The sequence below is a fragment of the Penicillium argentinense genome (genome assembly GCF_028826775.1).
Source record: "Penicillium argentinense strain IBT 30761 chromosome Unknown utg000009l_segment0_segment0, whole genome shotgun sequence".
Classification (NCBI taxonomy): domain Eukaryota; kingdom Fungi; phylum Ascomycota; class Eurotiomycetes; order Eurotiales; family Aspergillaceae; genus Penicillium; species Penicillium argentinense.
The window spans coordinates 2,663,520-2,682,378 of record NW_026622668.1 but is presented as its reverse complement, the minus strand read 5'-3'; the positions used below and the strand labels follow the sequence as shown (position 1 = coordinate 2,682,378).

At 52.8% G+C, this 18,859-nt stretch overlaps 8 protein-coding genes across 8 annotated transcripts; 4 read left to right on the top strand and 4 right to left on the bottom strand.

Annotated features, from left to right (window-relative positions):
• Positions 1-1,230: 1,230 nt before the first annotated feature.
• On the top strand, positions 1,231-2,930 carry N7532_008582 (uncharacterized protein; the record flags this gene model as incomplete). The annotated part of the gene is made up of 2 exons (XM_056621074.1): positions 1,231-1,260; positions 1,314-2,930. 2 exons carry the CDS (start codon positions 1,231-1,233, stop codon positions 2,928-2,930), a joined length of 1,647 nt encoding a protein of 548 aa, XP_056471880.1.
• A 777-nt stretch (positions 2,931-3,707) lies between these two features.
• N7532_008581 (peptide-methionine (R)-S-oxide reductase) lies at positions 3,708-4,407 on the top strand (the record flags this gene model as incomplete). Its single annotated transcript, XM_056621073.1, has 2 exons — positions 3,708-3,969; positions 4,034-4,407. 2 exons carry the CDS (start codon positions 3,708-3,710, stop codon positions 4,405-4,407), a joined length of 636 nt encoding a protein of 211 aa, XP_056471879.1.
• A 566-nt stretch (positions 4,408-4,973) lies between these two features.
• On the top strand, positions 4,974-6,924 carry N7532_008580 (uncharacterized protein; the record flags this gene model as incomplete). Its single annotated transcript, XM_056621072.1, has 5 exons — positions 4,974-5,085; positions 5,160-5,328; positions 5,378-5,422; positions 5,482-5,584; positions 5,644-6,924. The coding sequence occupies 5 exons, from the start codon at positions 4,974-4,976 to the stop codon at positions 6,922-6,924; spliced, it is 1,710 nt and encodes a 569-aa protein (XP_056471878.1).
• Positions 6,925-7,543: 619 nt separating this feature from the next.
• Positions 7,544-9,458, bottom strand: N7532_008579 (uncharacterized protein; the record flags this gene model as incomplete). Its single annotated transcript, XM_056621071.1, has 3 exons — positions 7,544-8,853; positions 8,926-9,141; positions 9,206-9,458. The coding sequence occupies 3 exons, from the start codon at positions 9,456-9,458 to the stop codon at positions 7,544-7,546; spliced, it is 1,779 nt and encodes a 592-aa protein (XP_056471877.1).
• Positions 9,459-10,434: 976 nt separating this feature from the next.
• Positions 10,435-12,116, top strand: N7532_008578 (Zn(II)2Cys6 transcription factor domain-containing protein; the record flags this gene model as incomplete). The annotated part of the gene is made up of 2 exons (XM_056621070.1): positions 10,435-10,491; positions 10,542-12,116. 2 exons carry the CDS (start codon positions 10,435-10,437, stop codon positions 12,114-12,116), a joined length of 1,632 nt encoding a protein of 543 aa, XP_056471876.1.
• Positions 12,117-12,390: 274 nt separating this feature from the next.
• Positions 12,391-14,003, bottom strand: N7532_008577 (hydroxyacid-oxoacid transhydrogenase; the record flags this gene model as incomplete). Its single annotated transcript, XM_056621069.1, has 3 exons — positions 12,391-13,397; positions 13,467-13,525; positions 13,582-14,003. 3 exons carry the CDS (start codon positions 14,001-14,003, stop codon positions 12,391-12,393), a joined length of 1,488 nt encoding a protein of 495 aa, XP_056471875.1.
• A 602-nt stretch (positions 14,004-14,605) lies between these two features.
• Positions 14,606-15,178, bottom strand: N7532_008576 (Bys1 family protein; the record flags this gene model as incomplete). The annotated part of the gene is made up of 1 exon (XM_056621068.1): positions 14,606-15,178. The coding sequence occupies one exon, from the start codon at positions 15,176-15,178 to the stop codon at positions 14,606-14,608; it is 573 nt and encodes a 190-aa protein (XP_056471874.1).
• A 1,318-nt stretch (positions 15,179-16,496) lies between these two features.
• Positions 16,497-17,978, bottom strand: N7532_008575 (arylsulfotransferase family protein; the record flags this gene model as incomplete). Its single annotated transcript, XM_056621067.1, has 1 exon — positions 16,497-17,978. The coding sequence occupies one exon, from the start codon at positions 17,976-17,978 to the stop codon at positions 16,497-16,499; it is 1,482 nt and encodes a 493-aa protein (XP_056471873.1).
• Positions 17,979-18,859: the final 881 nt, after the last annotated feature.

Here is an 18,859-nt window from a genome sequence, read left to right as displayed (position 1 = left end):
CCGCGTTGAAGGCTGGGATCATTTCAATGCAATTGGTGCCCTATTAGCACCAATAATCGCGATAGTGCATTACGACATAGTACGTACAATGGCCAATTCCTCCCCCTCTCCATGCCATTCCGCTAGGGCCCTAAAACGTGTCGCTGCACTGGCTGCCCATTTGAACTGGCAAAAAGTTCAGCAAGATCTACGCAGTGGCATTAAAGCCCCAGACTCCAACGTGGAAAATGACTGAAACCAGTAATCGCCAAACACCCCCCACCCAAACAGAGCCTGTGTCACAATTAGAAGCATGTGACACACCATGTACTGGCGCCTGCTTCGGGAAGTTCCTTGCCTTAGTGATTCTCTAATCCTTGAAAAATTATTCGAAGTGGGTAATCGATGCGGCTAGTCGCAATACGATCCATGCCAACATTCTGGCAATACTTGTTGGGTTCAGCTCTTGGTAGATCTCGTTGAACTCCTTATCAAGACCACAATCCTTCTTTTCCATCCACCAGCATATGTGAGATAACACTGAAAACATTTTGGATTCTGCAGGGGCCTTGGAACCAGTCGCAACCAATATTCATTGCCCGGATCAAGTTCCCGCTATGAGACGCTTAGAAACAAACGCTTTTTCTGAGCTGGCAAAAGTCGGTCCAATTCCTAGCCCCTAGCCATCAAGAGAATTTCCATGGTATTTGGAGCGATGCTTCATAGGCCAATACCGCAAATGACTCCAGATCGGAAGGACAATACGAATCCGCGAGAACCTTTGAGAGGATACAGTGGGATGCACGTGGGGATCCACTGCGACTGGGGACTATTCTTCAATTGGAAAAGAGGGGTCATATCATGTGACCAGTTCAGACAGCTCAAACTTGACCGCCCAGGCGGTATAGACTAACGGGGCAGAAAAGACTACTGGCCACCCCACGCATGTTATCCCTCCGCTCTTTTGTGTAATCGACATGTTATCGGTGTCAAAGAGCAACTTGAACCAAAGAGCAACTTGAACCAAACATATCCCTCCACACAACAAAAGGGATGAACCAGGTGATGAGGAACCAACTACGCAGCGTGTCATAGTCACATATTGCGGTTTCTGCGGCTCTCATGCTCGGAAATCTGAAGACGCGTTGAACGCGCCTGGAGTTGTTTCTTCACCTGATAGTTTTTTGGTATTTAAACAAGTCATGACATTTGTATCTGACCGGAAACCCCATCTCGTCGGCAATTTTCACCATGGCTGATGCCGATGATATTTTGAGAAGTGTCAGACCCTCTGAGTCTTGAAATCTTGTGCCAATTATCTGACATACCTACAGGAACTCGAACAGGAGTATTGTCCTCCATTGGACTCTGCTCTTTTTGCTGCACTTATCTCTGATTTTACCCTCGGAAAACCCGAGGATGTCAATGCATTACGCGCAACTCTGGATTGCTTGAAGGAATCAGCTCAACTCCAAGAGAATGACCCGTTTGATCCGTCTGGGACAGCAAACGAACATACGATTGATGGGGTCAACTTGGGAGGAGTGTTTTCTGACTCGGGAACGTCGGTTCTAGGCGGTGGCACCTTGCACACCTCCACAGATGCGACTACGACTAGCTTGAGATCGCAGTTAAGTCCAGGCGAGGATGAAGCGAATCCGAATATCGCATACACTGTCAGGGCCGACGGGCGTCTAGAGTTGACGAGCACCACGATCGATGACAGTGTCTCGTTGCTAGCTGCAATGTTCCCGAGTGTATCCCGTCTCGAAATTTTGCAATGCCTGAAGAAAAGCAACAACGATATTGACAGGTCCATGGACGTACTTTTGAACCTCACTTTCTTCAATGAGTCGCAGGCCGCTGGGGAAGATTCCCAGATCTTTGTACCTAAGGGCATTGATGGCTTTCAAGCAGACAACACGGACATTGGTCGTCAAAAAGGGCGCAAACAAAAGCGCAACAAAAAGCAGAAAGCAGTTCTCTCCGCGACATCGTCACCTGAAGGCGTGTCCACTCCCAACAAATGGGAGACTGGGAAGGCGGACATCGAGTTTCTTTGTTCGTGCATTCCTGATATTACAAGAGAGAAGATAGCATCGACCTATCACGCCAAGGGGGCATCTCTGCGCGCAACAGTAAAGGCCTTGGCCCTTGCTGATCTTCCCGAAATCGTTGAAGTCGACAAAGATCCCGCCATGATGGAGCATGTCACCGAACTTCTTTCTGTTTACCCAACCATCCCCAAATCTACACTTGTTGGGTTACTTCGCTTAACTGGCAACATGGTAACGCCCGCTAATGAACTAGCAGCGGTACTGCTTCGTCAGCCCACGCAGGCCGAAGTAAGCGAACTGATCAAGTTCACAGCTGCGCCGCTGAACTTAGAGAATGATAATGAGAATAGCTACTCGAGGCCATCCCATCAATACAAAGAGAGCTCTTTCAGGAACCACGAATATGAGGATATGCGAGCCTCAGCCAACGCATATTTCGCTGCAAGTTCAGCCGCTCATATGCAGGCCGCCCAAGCTGCACGTCGTTCAAAGTCAAATCACTTGTATGGCGGGGCATCGGCATATTATCGGCAGGTTGGGCAAGAGCAGCGTGAACGTGCCATGAACCAGCTTGCCGCGGCGTCCGATCGGCTCGTTGATAGGCAATCTTCTGCCTGTGACTTGGATCTCCATGGAGTTACCGTTGAAAATGCTAAGCGGATTGTCCGAGAACGGGTCGCGGCTTGGTGGGATTCTCTCGGCGACACTAAATACATCCGAGGAGGTGGCATTGATGTCCATGGCGGCTACAAAATTATCACCGGTATCGGCCGCCACAGCCAGGACGGTACCTCAAGATTGGGACCCGCCGTCGGCAAAATGCTCATCAGTGAAGGATGGCGTGTTCGCATAACACCGGGATCCTTAATAGTCCTTGGCGCTGCCCGACGTTGAGGTACCCCGACTCAAGGAGCATCTTTTGGAGCAGATCCAATCACTCAGTCAACTTCAACAAACAAAGACACCACTTCTCATAACCGACTTACTTCACAAAATCCAGTCATCATTTCGCACTCGACGACCACGTGGCGCTTCGCGATTGTTGATTCTTGGATACCCCAACTTGCTAGCAGACTACCGGGGCTTGGATGTCCTCATTTGTTAGGCATACGTTCGTCACAACAGCCCTCGGCAAGTGCGATAAACAAGCATGCATCATAGAAAGCAACTATTCGGATGAAACAAACTCACCAGCTCGACCTACATGTTGGAAAGATCTTGCAATGTCTCTTGGTTGCGGAACAAGGCCCACAACGATGTATCTCAATGATTTTGTTATTCATCTGATTCCCACATCCTCATGTATTCCATAACTTCCGTCCAATATCAATGGCCTCGGTTACTTTATCTTCCCACCAATAGCCAGTTCGCTGGCTTGTTCGACATATGATAGCCATCAACGTCGATTGCAACAACCATCGATAGAATGGATGTTTTGAATGAACAGCTGGAAAAGAATGTGGCCATCGATCTCCTAGAGCTTTTCTAGACAGTCTCCCAATAGCATCAGAAGAAGCCTGTAATTCATCGGAGGCTGCTAGCTTAATGCATGTAACCTGCTCCAAGACGGTTTCATAACATGATGACGTAAATGGTTTAGCCGATCCACCGACGCCTGCATCGCCCCCCGCACGCGCTTGATTGCAGCATCAACTGCTTATTCTATTCTCTATGCGACCTCAAACATTCCAAATCTTGAAATCACCTCTCAGGCAACTTGCCCTCAGTCAAACATCCACGCCTATTCGGACTCACTCGACCCACACGCGCACAGCATTTGGCGTAAACACTCGAGGAAAAGCCCTGCGCGCAACCCCGACTATTCCCTTCCAGGGTGCTTTCTTTGGCTCGATCAGTAAGCAGACAGACGCGAACAACATGTCGTACCCGGATAAGCGCAGCGAGGATCAGTGGAGGGCAGTCCTGAACCCTGGTTAGTCCTTCACCTTGTAGGATGACTCGTCATACACATCCTTGCTAACATGCACGCGCGAAAGAGCAATTCCGCATCCTCCGCGAGAAGGGCACTGAGCGCGCTGGTACCGGCGAATATGACTCGCACTACCCGTCGCAAGGCGTTTACAACTGCGCTGGCTGCGACGCGCCTCTGTACAAGGCCGACCACAAATTCAAGTCCGGATGTGGCTGGCCCGCGTACTTCGACTCGATCCCTGGGGCCGTCAAGAGACATGTGGATAACACCTTTGGAATGAAGCGGACTGAGATCGTCTGCAGCAACTGTGGGGGACACCTTGGGCACGTTTTCGAGGGCGAAGGGTACCCAACACCTACGGATGAGCGCCACTGTGTGAACAGCATCAGCCTGCGCTTTTCCGAGGATGCTGGGGCCGATCCTAAGGCGAAGGCATAACCGGATATGTAGTTTATTAAATGGAAATAAGGTGTTCCAGAAAATCAATTGCGGGGTGCTGTTTTGAGTACCTCGGGGGTGTGAATAGTAACTATGGGATTGGGTAAAGTGGGCCATTGTAAATTCATGTGATTGGCATTCCATTGCAAATAATACTCGTTTGTTTATTTGATTTTCCGAGTTTCGTTGCCTAAAAAGACAAACGAAGCCTACAACATGTGTTTTTGCTTTGTTTGCCTTGCGCCGAGTCCCAGTGATACCAAGTGTGACGTTTAGCGGCAAGGTAAATTGATACACTACGGGTAAACAACAGTCCGGATGCACTGCGGGAAGAGTGATTTTATATGTGATATTTCAGATTATATATGTCGAGGTTCAACGTAGAAAATCCAGAATCTCAATTTGAAAATAAAAGGTCCTGCCACTTGAAACGTAGGCCAAACAATATACTTGGAACTGCCTAGTTACCGCCTGCCCGCCATTATTGTGCTGACTAATAGATATACCGTTGTTCTCCCGATGGTCGGGCTGCCATCTCCTTTCTCAACCACCCCGAATTGCCACCAATGTCTGCCCGGAGACCTACCCCTGGACAGGCCGCGCAGAACTCGCAGACGATCAAGAGTCTGTTGAAACTCGAGGCCAACAAAGTTTGCGCAGATTGCAAGAGAAATAAGCGTGCGTCACACCCCCCGCCCATGCGGTAGACGACTCGACTTTAGGACAATGTATGCTGATATTCGATCGATCAGATCCACGATGGGCGTCCTGGAACCTGGGTATCTTTATCTGCATTCGCTGCTCGGGTATTCACCGAGGCATGGGTACTCACATTAGTCGGGTCAAGTCGGTCGATCTGGACGCCTGGACCGACGAACAACTCCAGAGTGTGATTAAATGGGGCAATGCAAGGGCCAACAGGTGCGTTATGAACAATTGGGATGATTGGATATGCGCTAATGTCATACAGGTACTGGGAAGCCAAATTGGCGCCCGGCCACGTTCCGTCCGATGCGTGAGTGATGGTATTTATAACAGCCACTGGGATCATTTGCTGATGAGATATTCTGACAGGAAAATTGAGAACTTCATTCGCACAAAGTACGAGTCGAAGCGCTGGGTCATGGATGGCGGCATGCCTGATCCATCTACCCTGGACGAGGGAGACGATGATGTGGTAAGCATCGATGCCTAGCAGTGTTTGGCGAACTCGAACAACAATCGCTGACAGAATAGCCTCTTGCGGTTGTACAGGAAAAGGCGAAGATCGAACGCTCTGCCTCTCAACGAGTCGCACCTCCACCTCAACCCGCCCGCCAGCAAGCCTCCATTGACCTGTTCGGTGATGATGAGATGTTTTCCGCTCCGCCTCGACCGAACACGACCGAACCGGCTTCTCGCGCACCACCGCCACCGAGACAGGCCCAACCTGCGCAACAGAAAACTCATAAACCAGCTGATTCTCTACTCGGCCTAGACTTCTTTGGCAGTACTCAACCGTCTACTGGCAGCCGGCCCAGCAGCACCGCATCAACCCCCGCTGCGCCAAGCGGTGTATCTCGCCCGGACCTGAAGCAGTCCATCTTGTCTCTCTATGCGAAGCCGCAGCCGCAGCCGCAGCCGGCACCGGTTCAACATGAGCGCACCAACTCCTTTGGCGATATGGCTTCTCCACAGGCCCCCTCTTCGTCCTCGAACATGGGCGCGTTGACCGACGCTTTTAGTGGATTGAGCTTCCCATCCACCACCTCTCCTCCTCCTGCCAAGCCAGCCGAAAAGCCTTCTCCATTTGCCAATCTTACAAACTTCGGCAGCGCTAAGTCGACTCCCGCGGCTCCCAAGGTCACATCCCCTGCCGGATTCGCCAGCGGCGATCTGTTCGCAAGCCTGACCTCTCCAACCATGTCTGCGCCGAAGTCTCAGTCCCGGAACACCTCGATTTCCTCGAGCTCGCAAGACCTCGGATTCGGCGGGTTTGCCTCGCCGCCTCCCCAGCCGAAGCCCAATCCTCCGTCTTCATCACTCTCTAACGACCTATTCGGTCTCTCCTCGCCGCCGCCTTCGGCACCCGCCGCGCCTCCCAAGCCTACCGTGAACTCACCGCAACAAGAAATGAGCTCGGCCTTCAATATTTCAAGCCCTCCTGTGCGGTCTACCCCTCTTCCCAAGCCTGAGGTTCCCGCTGCGACGGCCGCCGCCGCAGGCATGATAGATCCATGGGGAGGCAATGCCTGGAGCACTCCCGACCCGGTTCCGGCTCCTGCTCCTGCTCCCGCCCCGTCCGCGGCATCTATGATGAAGGTCCCGGACACTTTAACCGCCAACGACATTGGCAGCGGCTGGGGCGCACCCGCACCCAAGCCCACTCCCACCGTGGCCGCGGACGAAGACTTCGGTGGTTGGACCAGCGCAGCTCCCATCACCTCTTCCACGACTACGACGACCAACACTACCTCTACCAAGCCGGCTGGCGGGTTTGGCGGGGCAGACGACCTCTTCTCCAACGTCTGGGAGTAATGGGGCTCGAGGATTTCGTTTAGTAAATGGACAATTTCAATGATAATGCCCCTTTCCCTTTATTCACGTCTTGCATTAGTGGTAGCACTGCGCATTGGCTACTGCATGGTGTCCGGTGGCCCGAGTTCTTACTTTATGCCCCTTGTTCATTTTGTGGCCCAACCTTCTACCTTGTTGTTAGTCTGTCTGTCCTGTATAATTCATGAACAACGCGGATTTTAGAATGTAACGTTCCAGAGTCCGGTCAGCATATTCGTTTCATAATACAAGTTTGCTTTCTAAATTATTTTGACCGATTATTGGCTGTTGAGGCAGTAAGCGCTAAATTGAGATCCAATGGCTATTGGACGGATGAAACAGATGAATACCTGAAGATCGGTCCGCATACAAGATAGGACTACAACAATACCTTATGGATGTTCGCTGCGATATCGCAGGTGGTGTGATTCGTAAATTACTATGCCTAATGTTAAAGTCATCGTAGTCATCGTAGAGTTCATTATTGGTGCTCGTGCTGCGGTTGAAATGGAGTACTCGAAAGTCCACGAGAGCGTTGAGTAAAAGAAATGGAGATATCAATCTCATCGAGCCATAATCGCAAGCCATGCATGGCGTTGCTCTACAGAGTCACGGCACAAGCACTCAGAACGCCGCCTTCCTTGACCAAATCCGAAGTAACGCTATGAGAAACGCCGCGATCAACGCCCAGAATCATCAAAGCCTCTTTCGATGCAGGATCGGCACTCGCGGGGCCGTCTTTGGTAGCTTTGATATCCTCAATGTTGCCTCCGACAGCGAGTTTAGGAGACACCGGGGCCACAGTCATGAAATTGATGTTCACGCCTTCGCGCCCGAGAATGCTTCCAACCACACCGATCTTGCCGGGAGAGTCATAGTTCTCACAGATAAGAAGTGTTCCTTGCGGCTCAAAGGAGGCTTCAAACCGGCCGAGGCGGGTGATCAATGGCTGATCACCGGAGCATGTGCCCGAAATGATGCGTTGGTGCTGTACCTGGGGAGCACCGCCAGTGTCTGTTGCAGCAGGGGCTCTGGAAGAAGCGCGAGACGGCGGTCGTGCCACGAGGGTCACAAGCGATGAGTAGGAGGAGTGTTCAGAAGGATCACGGGAGTGCTGTTCCGAAATAAAGATCCCACGCTCGCGGGCTACCAGTTCGGCATTCACGATATTGATGTTGATGCCCTCGGTACTACTGATGGGTGACAATAGGCCTTTGACCAGAGCGGCAAACAGGGGTTTTGTGTTGTTGATGCTCGCAACTTCGCCTTGATAGATGAGGTCAAAGGTGTTTCGAGTCATCGAGCCACCAGGCGCAGTCGCATAATGCTGTGTATACAGACTGCCGATCTTCTCAACCAAGCGCACAAAGGGCTGTAGCTTCTGATACTCCTCGGGTAGAATGATGGGGGCGTTGACCGCACTTCGGGGTAACAAGCCTTTCAGAATTTCAAGCACTTGCTCACAGACATCCACTGACACATTCTCCTGGGCTTCGACCGTCGAGGCCCCCAGATGCGGTGTGACCACTGCTCGTGGATGGGCAATCAACTTGGCTGCCGTGGACTCTGGTACTGGAGGCTCTGAGGTGAACACATCCACGGCTGCCCCTCCTAGGTGACCGGATTCCAGTGCCGCCAACAGGGCCACTTCGTCGATTGTTCCGCCCCGAGCCACATTGAGGATGCGGGCGCCGGGCTTCATCTGGGCCAGTTCGGCTTCGGCTATCATACCGCGGGTGGAGGCAATCAAGGGCGTATGGATGGTCAGGAAGTCGGCCGACGCAAGGAGCTCCGCGAGGGACGAGACGAGAGTGACCGACGCCGACGCCGCGACGGCGGGCGATGCATACGGATCCAGCGCGTTGACAGTCATGCCCAGGCCTTTGGCCAGCCGAGCAACGGTCAGTCCGACTGTGCCAGGCCAAGCAGGTTAGCCCTAGTCGACCCTGAGAGGTGTAGATGCTGAGAATTGGAAGAGCTTACCCTTCCCCAGGCCGATAATCCCCAAGATCTTGCCCTTGACTTCGACGCCAACGAATTTGCTTCGCTCCCACTTGCCCTCTTTCAGACTGGCACACCCCTCCGGGATCTTTCTTGCCATCGACATCATCAAGGCGATCGTGTGCTCGGCGGCGGCGCCAATGTTGCCTGAAGGCGAATTGACCACCACGATACCGAGCTTTGTGGCTTCCTCGACGTCTGGTATCAATCATGGTCAGCACGATATCCTGTAGTATTTCTGCAATGGGTGCAGCACACATACCAACATTGTCAACGCCAACTCCCGCACGTGCAACGACCTTGAGGTTCCGAGCCGCCCGCAAGACCGGCGCGGTGACTTTCGTCTCAGAGCGGACCAACAGAGCTTCATAGGTCGGGATGATCTCCAGCAATTCCTCCGGACTGAGGCCCTTTCGCTCTTCCACATCGAGTGAGCTGCGTAACAGGGCCAGGCCATCCGGGGACAGCTTCTCCGGCACGAGGACCTTGGGAGGGGCTTCTTTGAAGAGCGGCATCTTTGAGGAGTGAGAGTGAGAGAGGTCAATTGTTGAGATTAAGTAGAAAGAGGCCGACTTTATAGTCACGGCGGTCTTTTCTCGAGGGTGCAGCACGATCAAAAGAGTGCGCGGCAGGCGCGCCCGACCTCGCCTTTCTTGCCAAAGTCCCCCAGGGGCCTCGATCGACGATGCTGCTGGCAGATTGAGGGCCAGACCCAATCATCGCCAACTACAGAATGTCACATCCCGTTTATTTGCCAGAGCAACGCGGGGTAATCTGCTCACGGCTGCACTCGGCGTGATTGGCGGTTCGGTGCGATGTCGGTGGTTACTCCTGTTATTATCCATGGTACCTGCTATATACCACCCTAATGTATGTGGTATGCTTGGCAGTTAAGACAGTCTTGAGGTAAGCAGAGAAGCTGAGATCGACTCGTGAAGAAACAGCCAGGGCACAGATCCAGCTGCCATCAGGCGCTACCCAATCATTGATACCATTAGCACTTGGTACCGTCCTGGCATCACGATCTGCAGCCCTAACACCCACCGCGATCCCGTCGCGACTATTTTCTGTGCAGAAACACGGCCGATCGGCTCGTGTTCGCGATTAAAATAGAAGACGGCCCCTTTTATACGACCCCCGTATCCTCGATGGTTCCGGAGGCTCAACGGCTGAATGGCCCGCTTGCCAAGCGGCGCGGCGCGAGTTGCTCGTCAACTCCACCACGCCCTGTCGGCTCTTCTCCGGCATTCAGCCTCTCTCTTATTTTCCCTCCCTCAGCGTTCATCGTCTGCGAGGACTCGAATTGCCAGCACGTTCTTTGTGGGGGCCAACTCCCCCTTGGCAGGTCGATTTCTCCGAACTGTTCAAACAGCGAGCAAACATACCCTCTCTCGCGCGCGCACCCCTGTCAGCTAGTGCATACTTAAGGAGCCCCCGAGGGACTGTCTGCATCAGCGCCATGAGTTGGGACTGAATATTCTGTCGCTGACCATGGTCGGCGTCCCTCACAGTACCGGTTGTGCTCTCTGCAAGGAACGCCATATCAAAGTGAGTCCGTTCATCTATAATGATGCGCCCTCCAACGGCTTTGCTGACAGCAGCTTGGCGACGGAATCCAGTGCGATGAAGCAATCCCCGAGTGCACCCAATGTCAGCGATATGGCCGCACCTGCCCCGGATATCGTCGAACATTCCGATTCCAAGACGAAGGGCCGAGTTTGGCCCGTCGACATCGTGCCCCTCGACGACGAGGGCGGGGTGCCTCCACGGGGCCCGCCACGCCAAGTACAACGGCCTCGTCGACGCACATGGAGCCCCTCGAGCCCGTCGACTCCCCCGGCGGCGATGGCGCCGGGGCCGCAGCGGTGGTACGGGAGAATGCGATCGCCCTGATGCGTCGACACTCGTCGACGATTTCGCTGGACGAGAGCGTCTCGCCGTCGTTGGTGCGCAAAACATTCCAGGCGGCACAACCGCAGCTATTTTTGGACTTCATTAGTGCCTCGTTCCCCACTCTGTATTTTCACAACCACTTCCGTGCTGGCACTGAGCCCGGCTTTGCCGAGTTCATTGTCATGAATTTCGGCCAGGATGCCTTCATGGATTCGGCCATCTGCTGCTTGAGCTCGGTGTATCTGGCCCATCTTACCCAAGATCCGGGTCTACTCAGAACAAGTCGACGCATGTATGGCCTCTCATTGCAGGAAGTCGTCCGAGCCCTCAACAACCCGCGCCAGGCAATGTCCGACAATATGGTTTGTACAGCCATGATGTTAAGCGTGTTCGAAATGTATGCGCAAACGAGTCCCGGGGCCTGGGTGATTCATTCAGATGCGGTAAAACGACTAATGATGAGTCGTGGCCCTGCACAGCATGAATCGGGCTTTGGACGCTCGTGCTGGATTGCCTTTCGAGGCTTCCATGTGGCAACAGCTGTCTACGAGGGTCAACCCTGCTTCCTTGACCAGGAGGAGTGGCAGCGGTACTCCCTAAAGATCATGGCGGAAGATGCTCAAAAACCAGGAGAATGGTCCGCCTACGCAGTCACCTCTGACAAGGTCTTTATGGAGATAGCAAAATGCCCACGGTACATTAGTGAGGCACGGGATCTTCTCTCCGGCCAAGCTAGCTCGGATCAAACCTCCACCGAGGCCCTGATGCAGCGTATCCAAGAAACATCCTGTCAATTACGCGCACTGAATATTGAACTCGGAGCTTGTATCAGCGCTCACGGCCAACGCCAACAAGGCATTGTCCGACGACCCGAGACTTTCGTCGGTCCCGTCCCCGAAGTCTTCCCAGAGACCGGTCCCTCCCTCCTCCTTCGCGGGTCAGAAAGTATCCTGGAAACTCTTCGTCAACTCAGTGACCGTCTTGACGATCAATTACGTTGCACTGTCGTTGAGGACCTCTCCCCAGACACAGTGGTCGAGACGCCGCCGAGCGATGGAAGTTTCGACACCCCTTCGCCGCCGACTACGGGCAGTCCTAGAACATTTACCCTCCCATTCCGTGTATACTCCGAGCTCGGCCGTGGCCCATCTCAAACATCGGATCGCAATGACCCGCGTGCCGTCATATGGCTAGACCGTGTGGCCTCGTCGATGGGCATGCTTGGTACGAAGCTCCTACCAGGTGATGAATCTGTTGGTTGCGTTGAAGAAGACACTTGATCCACAGCCATGTCAACCTTCACGTATTATGACCCCTTCATGATTCACGTTTTTAGATTTGATTATCATACTTCACATGACCAAAAGACCTAGCAGGACCTAGGATTTACACTTCATATTGTTCTGCGCAGTGCAGGCGTTGCAATTTAGCGTGGTGATATCCAATTCTTCCGTTCGCAACATTGATGATATATATACAACATTCACCCATCACTCCGAAAATGAATTCTTCGTAGCAGCATAAACTCCGTCCAAAGTGATTTTAAAAATCAACCTAGTATTCCAAAGACTCCTCCAGGAGACGCCTCAACTCTCCCTTCTCCGCCTGAAGCTCCTCACTCAAGTTCGGCGCAAGCATAAGCACCCGCCTCTGTGGAAGCGTCCCCTCAACCAAACCCTCCACATCCGAAGCCTTGAATCCCAAATCCTTCAGACCACGCGGCTGATTACCTAACTTGACCAAGAATTCCGCGATCGCAGCGCCCAAAACCTCACCCGCGCTCTCGCGTTTGACATTCGAGATATCGACACCGAACGCCTCTGCAGCAGCAAGATGACGGTCCGGGTTCGAGGCCCCGGTGAATTTGAAGACAGCCGGTGCGGTGACTGCTACCGAAACACCGTGTGGAATGATCGGGTGATCGACCTCATAACCCGCGTGCTTGTAGCCGGGGTTTTGGCTGGAGATGGGGTAACTCATTCCGTGGCACAGATGCACACCTGCGTTTCCGAAGCCCACACCTGCCAATGTCGCGGCGAGAAGCATCTGTGACTGAGCTTCGTGGTCATCGGGATCCCGGACCGCGCGGGGGAGGTACTTCACCGTGCTGCGGAGGGCCTGCAGGGAGAAGATATCGGAAATGGGATTGGCACCTTGATAAGCGGGGCGGTTAATTGGGTTGGTAGGACGAGGTGTGCGCTCGTTGTATGGAATCGCAGTCCAAGATTCGAGAGAGTGGCAGAGCACGTCTAAACCCGATGCGGCGTGGACGGCGGACGGCATGGTGCGAGTGTTGATCGGATCGCAGATTCCCAGTGTCGGTTTCAGATTGCGGTGGGCGATGCCTGTCTTTGCCTTTTTTGAGACGAGGTCGAAGATGGCGGTGCCGGTAGTTTCCGAGCCTGTGCCTGCTGTCGTTGGGACGGCGACTAGTGGAAGGAGTTTCCTCTCGACTGGAAGGCCTTTGCCCAGCGGAGCGTTGACGAAGTCGAGGAAGTCTGCTTCGGGGTAGACGGTGTAGAGGTTCATGAGCTTTGCGGTGTCGATGACGGAGCCGCCACCTATCTGGGTTGTTATTATGTTTTTTTCTTATTTTTTGGGGGAAGGGGGGGTGGGATTTTTTTACGTACCGACTGCCAGGAAGGCATCTGGATTATAGGGCTTGGAAAAATTGATAGCTTCCTTGACACTGGGTGATTATTAGCCACGCATTCCTCATTTTCACGGGGCTCTGTCGCAACATACGAGCTGTCCTTGGGTTCAATCCGGGTCTTGTCGAAAATGGTGAATTCAATTCCCTCGCGACTCAGACCCTCGACAGCCTGCTTCATAGCATCAAGCTTGGCGACATTTGAATCGGTCACAATGCACACGCGCCTGGCGCCCATATTCTTAAAATCCATGCCAACCTCCTTGGTGGAGCCGGGACCGAAGCGGATACTCGACGCCGCCATTTCGAATGCATACTCCTTCTCGCGCGAGGGATCTACGGGGGTAGCCAGGTGCCGACGGGCATTGTTAATCATGGACGGGGTCTTGTGGTGATGGTGGTGGTTGGGATTGGAGTGGCAGGGGCAGTTGGGAGGGTGAGTGTATTGCACTGTGCGCAGCAGATTCAAGGCACGGTTGGCAGCCGAGGGGGCCACCCGGATTGCTGGTGCGACCATTGTGGTGGATGTGAGATAACACTAGAAAGGAGAGAAGAGGAGGGAAAGAGGACAGGACGAGCCCGAGGTTAAGAGGAAGGTGTAACGTGCGGAAGGAGAATGTGGGAGGTACAAGTTGGAGAAATGGGGAAAATGCGGGGAGTGGGTTGCGCGGATTCGGTCTTCTGGCCGAGGTCGCTGACTACCAGTCCTACGCATTGTACAGAACTCGTAGTTGGAGACAGGGATCCAATTTCCAGGCAGTCGATCGATTTCTCCAATTTCCTTTATGTCTAATCAGATCTATTTCTTCGCTAGTCGGTGTCTAGAGCGATGTTCTGATTCGGCCGTGAACTTTCACACCTGCAGCCGAGGTTCTTCGGCAATGACATCAGCATACACAAACCTTGCCCAAATCGGAGAAACGGACACTTCGGAGAGTAAAGCAGTGGATTGGAATAGTGTAGAATAACCGAAGTATTATATTTGCTTTTCATTAAAACTAAATCACCTAGTTCCTAATATAGCAGGGCAATCGTATACTATGTCCCATTCGGTACCTGAGGGTACTTTTCATCCTATCAATACATCAAATTCCCCGAAAACATCCTTCATTTGTGAGCTCAACACAATGTGAGAGTCAAGTCCTGCGACGAATCCTGTACTCTCACTTGGCTGCCATGTGGCGGAATGCCATTGCTCCACGAAATTGGCGGGCTCGACGGCAGCAATGAGACCGAGCGTCCCCGGAACGGGTCACCAAACACATCAGACAAGTCATACCACACCTTATTCCCGTTGAGGTTATACGCAAAAATTGTCTGTGGCGCACTTTTGTATAATCCACCTTTCACAGTACTGATTTTCAGCGCAATGCCGCCGGTCTCGAGGTCACGGCGGAAGGTTTCGGTGAAGCGACCTCCGGGTAGAACAGTCGTCTCGGGCCGAACGATCGAGCCGACCGACCAGATATAAACTGGTTTGGGACAGCGATTGAGTACTATCGCTCGACCGATTCGGGTGCTGTTGTAGTTGGGGTTTCCAGGCGTTGTGGCTGGGGTGATGGAGGATGAGGCAGAGGATGGAAAAGCGCCGTAGGGGATGGGATCATTGTGGTTGTTGACATCCTGGACTGTAGGACGAGAGAAAGCCAACGTAGCGAGCGAAAGGATAGAAACGAACAGGGGGAATCTCATGATGTTGAATTCTTGGCTTTGAAATAGTGAGCTTGTTCGCCTTGCAAGGATTTCAGATCCGGCGATTGACAGGCCTTTATATACATGAATTGGAGCCCTTGATTCTATCGATAGAAAGCGCTATTCAAAAAGAATGAATAATTCAGAGAGTAAATGAGCAATCCCTATCAATTGCGCCCGGTATGCGACATCCTGGCAGCACATAACCCAGTTTCAGAGCATCTGCTCGTCGGCTGGTTTGGGGCCGCCACGAAAGAGTGCCCAGAGAGTGTACAATGAAGGGATGCCACAGGTTTAATGTTACGAACAGAGATCAAGGTCCAATAATCCGAGTTCAAGTCTCGGCAGAATGTTACACCTTTCCACTTTGCGAGACTGTGCTCAATCAGGCGTGCAACATGATGGAGGGATTGCCGGGATTCCGATTCGTTTATAGATCTCAGAGAATGTGAGGTGCTACTGGCTCTAGTCTAAGGATCCAAGTTTAATTATGGGATCGTATGTATTCCACAGACTTCATCTCATCAAGGCATGTGGCTTGCCTGGGAAATACTCCGAAAACTTGGCCAGGCTCTTTTGACCGGTAGCCCGACAATAGTTTGAAATGTGCCACATTTCTCGCAATAGCAAATTTCCCAGTCTCACGCTTCAGAGACCCTTCCAAGGCACGTTTTTACCTTCAAAGTATTTAACAGCTATTGACTCCAACCTAGCGACGATGAAACGGTGGCCTGATGGGTCTCTGGCTTGCAATAGCGGATAAATAATAGATTATTCAAAGGATCTAATCGTACAGCGCTTGGACCAAACAAAACGTGGCTTGTTTTCTGGGGCAACCCGATTCCCGTACCTTGCGTCACTGGAATGCAGGCTCTGGACCACTAGTACTTTGCGCTTGTCCTGCATTTGATCGATCCCATAGAATCAGAAGAATCAAATTAATCCAGTAATTACTGCCACAAATCCAAGTCCAAGCGACCATGCTCAGAGTCACCATGCTCAGTGTCAAATTTTTTTTTATCTCCGACAGACTACAGGGATGGTTCGGCAGTGGGAGTTATAGTTCCCGACCTGCCGTGTGGGGCAAGGCGCCATGTTCCAGATGCTGTCTGGACGAAACGCCCATTGACATCATACTTGAAAGGACCTCAAAGAAAATAACATATGCACAGAATTCAAACTGTTAAAAATATTTACATGAAAAGTCATGAGTAAAGACAAAACAAATCAATCGATGTACATCGAAGCGGAAATGAAAACTCAAAGCACCCAAAATTCCGAGATGCAAGGTCAAGCTGGACGGATAGAGTCACGCCGCTTAGAAAGGGATGACTTGAGAGGTACCAAGAACCTTGTTACCCTCAAGAGCAGCCACCTGAAGATAGTTGGTGGGCGGGTTGGTGAGAGTAACGGAAGTCTCGAAGCCAGTACGGTTAGCCGTGCTGATCTGCTGGTTGTTGGTCGAGTTCTCTGAAGTAGCCGAGTAGACAACCCAGTTGTCATAGTCCGTGGCACCGTTCCAGCTCATATACACAGTCGCACCGGTAGAAGTGCGGGAAACGTTCACAGAGGGCTTCCAGAAGGGAACAGCGCTCCACTGGCAGCGGTAACCACGGTAGGAAGCAACGGAATTGTCCTCGCCGAACTGAGCGCTCAGCACGACGTTGCCGTCACCGTCGAACTCCTTGACCTTCGAGATGGAACCGTAGTCCATGAAGACGTGGCTGTCAGTCTCGTTCAGGAGCTGGTAGCTGCCCTGGCTGACGGAGTGGATGGGGTCGTTCGGGTCAGTGAGGGAGCGGAGGCCGGTCACGGTTTTCTTGGCCAGGTCGATGGCCAGGCTGACACCGGTGGTGGGGGTTTCGCTATCGGTGGGGGTGTTGGCGTTGTTGAACAGGTTCAGAATGAGGCCCTCGTCTGTCTCGTTGAAGACGCGCATGTCGTGTTGCCACGAGAAGTTGGCGTTGCCAATCTGCTTGAAGTCGCCGCCGTCTTCGCCGCTAACGCGCCAGATGATACTGCCGTTGTTGTGGAGGTAGTAGCCGGACCACATGTGGCGGAGAGAGACCAGGTAGCCGTTGTTGGTGGGGGTGATGGCATTGATGTGATAAGCATCATAGGGGGCATCCTGAGTACCGACGTCCTTTCCGACCTTCTGGTGAGAAGTAGTCAGAGGAATATCCGCTTCTTGCTCGAGGGCACTCCAAGAGTTGAGGATCTTGTTGGTAACAATGTCAATCTCGTAGAAATGGCTGTCGAGCATCCAGTCGGAGGAGTTACCGCCGATGGAGGTCAGATCATGCTGGGTGAGGTTGTACGCGGTGACCAGCAGGGTGTTACGCGGGGTGATGTGACTCTCGTGCAAGTCAATGTAGGAGTCCCTGGGCGAGTTGTCGGGAGTGACAAAGTCACCGGTCAGAGTGACAGTGTGGATTTCCTGGTAGGTGTTGTCGAGGATGTGGACACTTCCGTAGCCGTATCCCAGGTCCATCATATCTCCCGCCCAGAAGGTGATCACATCAGAACCATTAAGCTGCTGAACCATAAAGTTGGCAGTGACCTCTTCGGGGCCCTCGTACACCAAATTGCCTTCGTCATCGTAGATCAACGCAGCCTGACCGGCAGGCCGGACGTCTCCACGGGGGCCAAGGAAGAGAAAGCCAGGCTCAGTGGTGCCGGTCTTGTTCACGACAAGCTTAGGAGGCTGGAAGTCGATCGAGTTGTAAGTCGAGTAGTCCCAAGCCGCGGCGCCGAGCGAGAGGAGCAGCGTACTGCCAGCAGTGTACCACCAGGGAACCATATTGGAGAACCGAGTGGAGCCGAAGTAGAATATCGAGCGGAGTATACAGCGGTATGCCCGTTAATGAGAGAAGGACTTGGAGGCTCAAATAAAAGAATGGCGACAGTTGAAACTGCGAAGACGTGCAAGGTCAAAATGACAGTTTCCGGAGGCAAACCGATTCTTAAAGAGAATCGTCTGTCTCAACGTTCCTCCACCTCCCGCAGAACCTGACGATCGTTGCCGCAGTCCGACGGAGTGGTAGGCTATGATCTCGTCATAGGCCAACCACGGTGGCCACTGAAGCGACGCCTCGCGAATCTCCATCCCCACAGTACACCATGTCCACCATGTCCACCGTAACCCGGAGAACTGGGGAGTGAAATCTCTTGGCCTTGTCATCGTAGACCTAAGCCTTCATTTCCGCCGGCAACATACATAGAAAATGAGAATCGCAATAGCATTGTCCCGTAAAAGGCCTGTTCATCCTTCGGCGTCCCCTGAAGCGCACTTTCTCCAGTAGTTTGACTGGAAAGCTTATCGATGGGCAGCACGGTCCAACCGCCTTGCACTATTGCGCACCACAAGAGGGCTAAGTCGAGTGATCGGCGAGCCGATCCCCTTGGCGGGCTGCTCTGTATGGCGACATCCAAATTCAGCCGGAGTTTCGTGTGGCAGCACAACGCCTCTTTTGTCGGGGATGCACGCCTTGTGCCGTTTTGCCATGAGTTGCGCGGTGGTGGAGTTGATTCAAAGCAGCGCGAATGGCGGTCCCAGACCGTGAACACCCGTGGAAATCGGAGAGGCGAAACGCCCCTGACGAGCCACTCGGTAACGATCGGCTCCGACTAGGCCGAATCCAGTAGGCATTCGTGGACCCTGACTCGCAAACAGGGAAGATG